Source organism: Eucalyptus grandis, chromosome 3 (assembly GCF_016545825.1).
Source record: "Eucalyptus grandis isolate ANBG69807.140 chromosome 3, ASM1654582v1, whole genome shotgun sequence".
Classification (NCBI taxonomy): Eukaryota; Viridiplantae; Streptophyta; class Magnoliopsida; order Myrtales; family Myrtaceae; genus Eucalyptus; species Eucalyptus grandis.
Genome location: NC_052614.1, coordinates 19,851,364 through 19,861,486, shown reverse-complemented (window position 1 = coordinate 19,861,486; position 10,123 = coordinate 19,851,364). Strand labels below are relative to the sequence as shown.

The 10,123-nt window shown below is 41.5% G+C and overlaps 1 protein-coding gene across 1 annotated transcript; it reads left to right on the top strand.

Moving 5' to 3' along the window:
• The first annotated feature begins 233 nt into the window (after positions 1–233).
• LOC120291718 lies at positions 234–2,110 on the top strand. The gene is made up of 3 exons (XM_039309418.1): positions 234–480; positions 1,411–1,637; positions 1,769–2,110. The coding sequence occupies exons 1-3, from the start codon at positions 234–236 to the stop codon at positions 2,108–2,110; spliced, it is 816 nt and encodes a 271-aa protein (XP_039165352.1).
• The last annotated feature ends 8,013 nt before the right edge of the window (positions 2,111–10,123 follow it).

Genomic DNA, 10,123 nt, shown 5'->3' with positions numbered 1-10,123 from the left:
AGCCTCCAGACTTGCCAAGGTTCCACCTAGGAATGTGATCAGGGAGTGACCGATGCACAAGTTAATTGAGCAGTTTTTGAAGCTGAACCCGCCGAGGTTCTTAGGAGCAGGTGATCCTGAGGCTGCAACCCTCTAGATCCAAGAATTAGAGAAGGGCTTCACACTACTGAGGTGCTCGGAGGAAGACAAGGTAGTCCTTGCGGTCTACCAGTTGTAGGGAAATGCAAGCACCTATGTGGAAGGCCATCAACGGAAGAGTGTTTCCCGAAGGCATGGTTCCAGTGTGGAACGCCTTCATTGAAGTCTTTAATGGAAAGTACTTTTCTGACTGCGCTAGAGAACAAAAGATGGCAGAATTTCAACATCTCTATCAAGGTCTGATGTTTGTAGACCAGTACGATGCAAAATTTGTCGAGTTGTCCCAATATGCCCCCAGATTGATGGAGGATCTAGTGAACAGAGTTAGGAGGTTCAAAGATGGTCTCTGACCGGAGCTTAAGGACCCGTCGGTGTCGTTTAATATGAAGGATTACAACAATCTGTATGAAAAAGGCGTAGCTAATCGAAAGGAATTTGAACGAACAAGCCGCCACATTTGGGTCACAGTTTAGGTCTAGCAGAGATGGAAAGCGATTGAGGAAGAAGCTGATGTCAGGGGGAAGGTATCTCATTCTGCCAAACCGGAAGGGTGGGATAGGAAAGTCGGCACCCAACCAAAACGGCGTGTGTCATTTTTGTGGGAGGCGACATGGTTCAGCCCCATGTTCAGCTAGGTCGAGAGCGTGTTTTAGATGTGGCCAGTTTGACCATTAGATAAGAAGTTGTTCGCACAGGCCGGCGGGACCACAGCTGTTGTTACCGCATCCACTGATGGGACAGAATAGAGGAAGTGCACCACAGAATGCACTGCAAGGTACGATGAACAAACCTCCAGCATAAGGATAGGTGTATGCTGTCACCCAACGAGAGGCAGAGGACTCACTAGACGTGGTCACTGGTACGATCTCGCTGAACGACCATGCTGCTTATGCTTTATTTGACCCTAGACCTACGCATTCATTTATTGATGAGCAATACGTTAAGTTGAGAGGGTTGAGTCCAGAACGTTGAGGTTAGTCATTAGCATATCTACCCCGTTAAAGGATAATGTGTTGTTTGTAGTAGGGTGTCCTAGTTGCAAGTTGGTTATTAATGAGCGAGAGGAAAGGATAGATCTGATTGTGTTAGCCATGTATGATTTTGATGTGATAATTGGCATGGATTGACTCATCAAGCAACGAGCTACTGTAAACTGTTATCATAAAGCGATTCAGTTTAACCCATAAGTGGGTGGAAGTTTCGAGTTTATTGGGAGTTAAGGAGGACCCTCGATTACTTTAATCTCGTCGCTTGAGGCAACCTGTTTATTAGAGGTGGGTTGTCAAGATTACCTGGTGACTGTGGTGGATACAACAGTTGAGGAGCTGAAGATGGAGGACATTGCTGTGGTACAAGAGTTTTTGGATGTGTTTCCTCAAGAGTTACTTAGTTTGCCCCCAGAAAGGGAGATCGAGTTTATAATTGAGTTGGCCCCCGGGACGGAGCCAATCTCTATGACTCCTTACCGTATGGCGTTATCAAAATTGAAGGAATTAAAGGTGCAGATGTAAGAGTTGTTAGACAAGGGATTTATATGCCCTAGTGCATCACCTTGGGGAGCACCGGTTTTGTTCGTGAGGAAGAAAGATGGTTCATTGTGTCTTTCCATCGACTATCGGCAACTCAATAGGTGACTATCAAGAATAAGTACCCGTTGTCAAGGATTGATGACTTGTTTGACCGGCTGCAAGGAGTGTCGATATTTTCTAAGATCAACCTGAGGATAAGGTATCATCAGCTAAGGATCAAGAAAGAAGACATACCGAAGACGGCGTTTCGTACATGTTACAGCCATTATGAGTTTACCATAATGCTGTTTGGTTTGACCAATGTCCCAGCTACTTTTATGGATCTAATGAATCGAGTATTCAAGGAGTATTTGAATCCGTTCATGATAGTGTTTATTAACGACATCCTGGTATACCCGAGAAGTCTAGAGGAGTACGAAAGACATTTGAGGACAGCGCTTTAGACTCTGCGAGATCATGGACTGTACACCAAGTTTAGTTAGAGGAAGTTTTGGCTGATTCGTGTAGCTTTCTTAGGTCACGTGATTTCTAGTGAAGGAATTTTCGTGGACCCAAGTAAGATCAAAGCAGTGATCAACTAGCCAAGACCGATGACGGTGATAGAGATTAGAAGTTTCTTAGGATTAATAGGCTATTACAGACGATTCGTGGAAGGATTCTTTACAATAGCCATGCTGCTGACTTGACTACTGAAGAAGGAAGAGAAGTTCGTATTGACAGATAAGTGCGAGCGTTGTTTCTAAGAGTTTAAGCAGAAGCTGACTACCACACCCGTGCTGACGATTTCGTCTGATCCTAGAGGATATGAGATCTATAGTGATGTGTCGTTTAGAGGACTCGGTTGTGTGTTAATGCAACATGGAAGGGTTGTTGCATACGCATCCCGTCAGTTGAGACCTCATGAGTTGAATTACTCAACGCGTGACTTAGAACTCGTAGCGATTATCTTTGCTTTAGAGATTTGAGACATTACTTGTGTGGAGAAAGGTTCTAGATCTTTACAGGCCACCAAAGCTTTAAGTACTTATTCTCTCAGAAGGAGTTGAACATGTGACAACGTTGTTGGATGGAACTTCTCAAGGACTATGACTACGACATTCTGTATCATCCCGGAAAAGCTAATAAGGTCGCTGATGTGTTGAGTCAAAAGTCATCGATTATGCATATGGTGATTCAAGAGTGGATCCTACTCAAAAGAGCTCGAGATTCGATTTTCAAATTTGAGGAAGGCCACCTCTCAAGTCTTAGGGCCACCCTCATAATTGAACCAAAAGTGCATATAAGAATTAAGACGTTGTAGTTGACAGATCTTGAGATCTAGAAAATTCTGTAGGAGGATGTAGAAAAGAGAAAGGCTGATTTTCAAGTTTCTGAAGACGGGATACTAAAGTTTCGTGGAAGATTGTGTGTATCTGACGATGCAGAACTTAAGGAGGAGATATTGTCACAAGCGCATTGTAGCAACCACAACATTCATCCAGGTAGTACGAAGTTATATCGAAATCTGCGTCAACATTATTGATGGACCGGTATGAAGGTAGATATCGCTAGACATCTCACCAAGTGTCTGACGTGCTAGCAAGTGAGAGCACATCATTGCAAGCCTAGAGGGTTGTTGCAACCTCTTGAGATTCCCGAGTGAAAATGAGAACATATCACAATGGATTTTGTGATGGAATTACCAATGAGTCAAAGAGGTAATGATTCTATATGAACTGTGTTGACAGATTGACGAAATTTGCTCACTTCATCGCCATGCAAAAGGATTTTGTATTGGACAGATATGCTGAGTTGTACATGCGTCAGATAGTTCGTTTGCATGGCGTGTCAGTGACAATTACGTCTGATTGAGACCCAAAGTTCACAGCAGTCTTTTGGAAAAGTTTACAGACGGCCTTGGGAACGAAGTTGCAGTATAGTACGGCCTATTATCCTTAGATGGATAGCCAATCTGAGAGGACAATTCAAACCCTCGAGGACATGCTACGAGCTCATGTATTAGACTTCAAAGGAAGCTAGGAGGAACAACTTCATCTACTTGAGTTCGCCTATAACAACAGTTATAAGTAGAACATTCAGATGGCACCATTTGAAGCATTGTATGGCAGAGCTTGTAGAACTCCAGTTTGTTGGGACAAAGTTGGAGAGCAGAAGATTACCGACCTTGAGTTAGTTCAGCAGTCAGTGGATGCCATCAAAATCGTTTGAGAAAGACTGAAGACCGCTCAGAGTTGTTAGAAAAGTCATACAGATAAGCGGCGAAAACTATTGAAATTCCAAGTTTATGAACACATCTTTCTTAAAGTGTCACCAATGAGGGGTACTTCGCGCTTTAGCAAAAAAGGAAAGTTAAGTCTGAGGCACATCGGTCCCTTTTAAATTTTGGAAAAAATAGGGATTTTGGCGTATCGTTTTGTGTTGCCGCCAAGGCTTGCCCAGGTGCATGATGTCTTCCACGTGTCGATGGTAAGAAAGTATGAACCCGACTCGACCCACGTTCTGAATTTTGAAGAATTAGACATGGACGACAAAGTGTCGTACGTGGGAAGGCCAGTTCAGATCGTGGATCGAAAGGAGCAAGTGCTGCGTACCAAGACGATCTCTTTGGTTAAAGTGATTTGGCAACACCACGAGACAGAATGAGCTACTTGGGAAATCGAAGAATCAATGAGACGATAATACCTCCACCTTTTTGAAGAAGAATTGTAATAGTTTAAATTTCGAGGACAAAATTTTATAAAAATGGAAGAGTTGTGACATTCTAAATTTTCAACCACATCTCAATAAGATGATATGGGCTTTTCATCGACGTGTCTATGGTCCTTCTTCTCTAAGCTGATTACTCACGAGTTAATTAATCTATTGAGTGAAGCCATTAAGGGATATAATCGCGATAAATCCCCTAAAAGTTATCAAGTAGGTTGGATTGTACTAAAATCGTGTCCGGTTGATTTTAACCTCGAAATTGAACTCGGTTTCGAGAATCGAACGTTCGAATGTGTCACGATTCATTTTTAGGATCTCGTCTCATCTTTTGGGAAAATTTTGTTGAGCCCAGAATTGTGCGAAAAAATCAAATTCGGCAAAGTAAAACCAAGGAATTCGGATGGGCAAAATTAAGGGATTTTTGGTCCGCCAATTTGGTTTGTTTTGTGAAGCTTTGGAAGGAAATTAGCCATTGGGTTGCATATTGACTTCTTTGGGCTGAATTAGAGAAATTTTGGCTACCAAATTGAATTAAATTGTGAGGAATTTGAGGGAAATTCGTAGGGGCTGCTGCATGGGCTTTTTTTTTTTTTTTTTTTTTTTGTGCTAATTGGGTTTGTTTTGTGAAGATTTGAGGGAAAATTACCCATTGGAGGAAGGCATGACTTTGGTAGCTGAAGAATTTGGTGTCCATGCATCCAAGTGCAAGATATTTTCCCTTGGTTGCCCATTGGCCGCAACATGGACTTCCAAGGCCTCTTGTTGCCCCTCCTCCTTCAAGCTCACGACTGCCCCTACGTAAGAGCTTATGCTTTCTTCCTCTTCATTTCACCTTTTGCAATCTCCATTTCCAATTAACTCCACCCCACCGAAGCCACCAAACCACCGCCAACCGCGCTGTCCAGTCCAAAGAGTCGCCCACCACCCGCACCAGCCCTGTGAGCTCATGATTCCGGAAATTGCGTCTAGCTCGTTAGCTCACCAAGCCGCCGCCATCCACCAAAGCCGCCCGCTTGACCGCCATCCCGAGCAGCCGTCCGCTCACTTGCACCGCCCAGCCGCCAACCTATCCGTCCGCCGTCCCTATCCGCGTCGTTCCAGCCACCGGTAGCCCCTCAACCAGCTCAAGTAGAACCGGCTTCCAACAGCAAGCCGTGAGGCTTGTCTGGCCGCTAATCCTTCCGCCCTCCGTGGGAGACGTTGTAGACACAGGATCTCACTGCTGTCGAGCCGCCGTTGCCGTGAACCCGTTTCCTCGCTAATTCGGTGAGTTAACGCCTTAATCTTGGATTAAGAAGTTAATTGCACTTAGTAAGGTGGATTAGTGTTAATTAAGGATTAGTGTTAATCCTTAATTAGTTCAACTAGTTAGTTAGGTTATTTAGTTAGTCCAATTAGTTAGTTAGGTGGTTAGTTAGGTTATTGAGTTAGATTAATTAGATTAAGATAATTAGCCTAGCTAGGTTAGTTTAATTAGTTCAATTAGATTAGTTTGGTTAGATTAATTATATTAATCAAGTGTTTTAGTTTAAATAATTTGTAACTTATTTAATTAATTGCAATTAGCGTAAATTGTGTCGGGATAGCCGATTGTCAAAATTTTACGTTGATTGTCATGGTTGAATTGATCCATGAAATTGATTGCTAAATTACGCAATTGAGTACTTGGTGATGATTTTTTATTATTATTGCAATAAGTGATTTTTTTGGGTATTTAATCAAAAAAATACCGAGTGTCGGTTTTTTATATTAAAAATATTTTAGGTACTATATAAAATCGTGGAATTTTTAAATGAGAGGGTACCACATTTTATGGTTTAATTTGATTGTGTAACCACGCACAATTATTTTACCGGGTATTTTTAATATGAGGAAAATTGGCCAAGTCTATTATTTGAAATGGAAGTATTTGAATATAAAGCACAATGTTCTTGGCCAGGTATGTGTTAGTGTGTGATCACCTAATACCCTAATGTGTTTACTCGGGGTAGTGAATCTGTCCTGATGCGTTTATGCGGGATGATACTTAATTAAGTTCAGATGCCCTTGACAACAGATGCCAAATTGCGGTAAAGGCCGAACCGATTCTCCTTATGTAGTGTCGTCCTTATGTGTTACATGGGACAATGCCATGCTTGATGAGGCGAGATGATGCCCGGTTATGCCGGATGACCATTGATTGATGAGTTAGATGTACCCGTTGGGTCGTAATAACTAGGACATGCGTAAGTGATTGAAATAGATGCGCCTGATTATGAGACAAAATTGTGTGGCGCGGTATGAGACATGTTATAATGGTTTGACCTTATAATTAAGACCCTGTGATTTGTTGAGATATGAGATAAGATGTTCTAGTTATTAAATACGTTTGTTGTGTGCATATGAGATATATGATGGGCTAATGTGCAAGAAGGTGCTGAGGCGAGGTAAGTCCTGTATGGTGCATGTTTAGGTTGCCTTTAGGTGAATTCTCAGCCTAATCGGGGTTTAGGGTGTAAACTCGTTGAGACTTTGTCTCACCCCGTCATGGTTTAAAATTTTTCGGGTCCTTAAATGAAGGTTCGGTATGTCCATTTTGGGTGGCCATGGGAGGTGGAGACCGAGCGTACCCTTCTCCCTATCCATGGGACCACTTGGACTTGTGAGCTCATAGCTACCATTATTTGGGCCGATGAGGGCCTACCTCAATTGGTACCTCATTGCTTTAAAGCGTGATTTCGTAATGGGCCTAACGGAGTTCGAGAGGGCCCCTTAGAGGTTTTGACTGACCTGCCATCGATATCGAGTATGTGGAGGTACTTGAGCCCGTTGTGGACACCGATATTTTGAAAGATATCACGGTGAACTCAGGGCCCGAAGTTGAAGGGCCTAGAGTAGAGGTAGCTGATCCTTTAGACATCGACATTCCTAACGGTGTCGTGATAGACCCATATCCTGAATAAGTTGGGTTTGGGGTAGGATTGGCTTAGTAGCTTCTTTTTGATATAGACTGTTGTATATAAACCTGATATTTTATAAAGTGTGTTTTGTGAAAATTGATTGTCCTGTTTTTCTATCTCATGTTTGATTGTTGCCTGGAGTTTATGAATTCGCTTTTGCATTTGCATAAAACGAATGGGTTGGCGATGCGTTCTGAGAACGTCGTATTTTAGTCGACCGCTGAGGAATGTGTGCATGCCCGAGGTTTGGGGCATGACAGTATTAATTACGAAAAATCTCGAAAGTAGTGATACTTATATACTATCCATAAATTTTGTCACAAATTTAGAACTTTTCTTGCACTAATGACTTATACCCATATAAAAAGGGCCATTTCGTTTCCAAATCCGAACAAAATAGGTCAGATTGCAACGTCAATGTCCAAGGAAATTCTACATTTTAATCTAACAATTCGCAAGACGGGTTTGCTATACAATCTAGATTGTTAATGAAAAATGAAAAAAGAAATTTCATTGGAGGGATGATTTAAAAAGAAATACTAACTAACATTTAAGGAAGATTATTGTTGACGCTTTTCGCTCAAAGGCCTCATTCACATATTCTTGAAAATTAGCTATCAAATCCGCTGATAATTTGACTCCCGATAAAAGTCTATTTGTAATGCCGTATTCTTGATCTCTATTGCATTCTTTCGTGTTCAATATTCTAAATCCTTTAATGTAAAATTACATATTCTCGCAGACGGATCTGTTACATGACTCCAATCCTGAATTTTCCAAGGCGAATTTAAGCGGGGAATTCCTATAAAAGTTCTCGGACGCGGTCGGCTCTTCGAGTTCTTAAGTCCTTGCCGCTCCCTCCTCCTTCTGGTTGACCGAAATGGTCGACTTGGGGCCACTTTCGACGCGACAATAATGCGTGTGTGAATGAAGGAAATTAGCAGTGTGAAAACAAGCAAGGAAACAAAAAGAGGATCGAAAGTGGCGTCAAAAGGCGTCAGAAGGACAAGGCAGTGGAAAACCAGCAACACACTCATAATAACCATATCTTCAGCAAGATTGAGAGTGAAAAAGCAAAGAAAAGCAGGAAAATAAAGTCGCCTGTCCAAGCATTCACGCTGAGTGAATTAAGAAACCTAATACGAATTCTGACTCAGTGTCAATGTACATGAATCTCTGAAAATCATATATGTATAACACAAAATACCACATCCAATATATCAAATCTCTTTATACCAAAAAATGACCAAGTCATTGACATGGATGACCATGTGGCTAATACATGGACATTACCAAACACGTGATGCATTGTTGATAATTATTAAGATCGATATTGATATTAATACACGTTGATATTCACAATATTAGTACACGTCGATAATCACCCTCAATCAGTGTTCGATATACGACAACAAGTGATTAACAACGATGGAAGAGTATTGATAAGATTGGTAAGTTGTCAAGGTGTTAGAAGACGATTGAATACACGAGGAGCCTTGAGATATGGTTATCGGTTTTGAAGCCACTGCATAACAAGGCAGCTGAGGTTGTGGAACAACTGGCATGCATTTCTGGAGGAGCAAATGCTTGAGAGCAGAATCGTTACATCATGAGAATATAGGCACAAAATTGGTGGAGATGGAAGACCATGGATACAACCGCTAGAAAACACTCAAAATTAGTTATGGCACTACCACTATAAATACCATCGCTTATCTACTAAAGAGCTTCACACAAATCAAATAATTTTACAGTCTTTTTATTATTTTTACTTTCGTGCATTGTATTTTTTTTTCCAAACTTGTGTCATCGATAAAATTATGGCTTGTTTCTTAGTTGTGACTTCCATATTCGCACTATCAATTAAATTCCAACAGGGTTTGTTTACGTTTGGTCTGTCTGTAATAGCTGTACTTTTCAGGCCTTATCATCAATTAAATTCCTATATGGTTTGCATACGTATAGTTTTATATTTTATTCAAAGTAAAGTAGTTGATTTTCCTTATTTGCCCAGTTATTTCCTATCTAGAGTTATCACAAAACCCGTCTCCTATAATTAAAAACCCAAAAACTTCTTTCCATGGAAGATATTCATTGCACGAGTAATTCCAACAAAACGGAATCATATATTTGAGTTGTGAGCTCGCAATGTGTGTGAGGGCAACGCAAACTTTGATCCTTTTTTTCTACTATGACTAAATTTGCTGAAGTCATCACCGCTGAGCTGCCCAAAATCTCCTCGCAGAAGGCGGCATTTGGCCGCTCCTTCAGGGCTTACTTCCCGCACTCCTTCGCCTAGGTCCAGCCCTGCCTGCCGAACATCTTGGACCTCCTTCACCTTGTGGAGGACCTCCGTCAATGCGAGTTGCACCTCAAGAACGAGCTCCTTAAACACAAGCTCGTTCAAGAGATGGCATCACTCATCCCAGTGCTGGTGGGCAAGATATGATAAAAGACCGCGGAGAGTGCAAGTCGGTAAAGCGAATAGAAGAGCTCGAAGCATCGAACGAGAGGGTGATGCACAAATTGAGGTGTTCAGAACTCGGAGCGACCTTGCTCGACAATCGAGGAGGAAGTAGAACAAAAAAAAAAAAAAAAAGAAGAGAAATGACCTTTATTTCAGAAATTGTTCCCGATAGCAAAGAAGTAGGTTTTTTCTACTTTTTACTTTTCTTCATCACTGATCTGTTTTGGGGAATAGAAAAATTAGGTAACATTGCCAAACGGATTTATATTCTTTTTCTATTTCAATAACACACAGAAAAAGAAGAAGAAGAAGAAGAAGAAGAAGAAGAAGAAGAGAGAATTAGA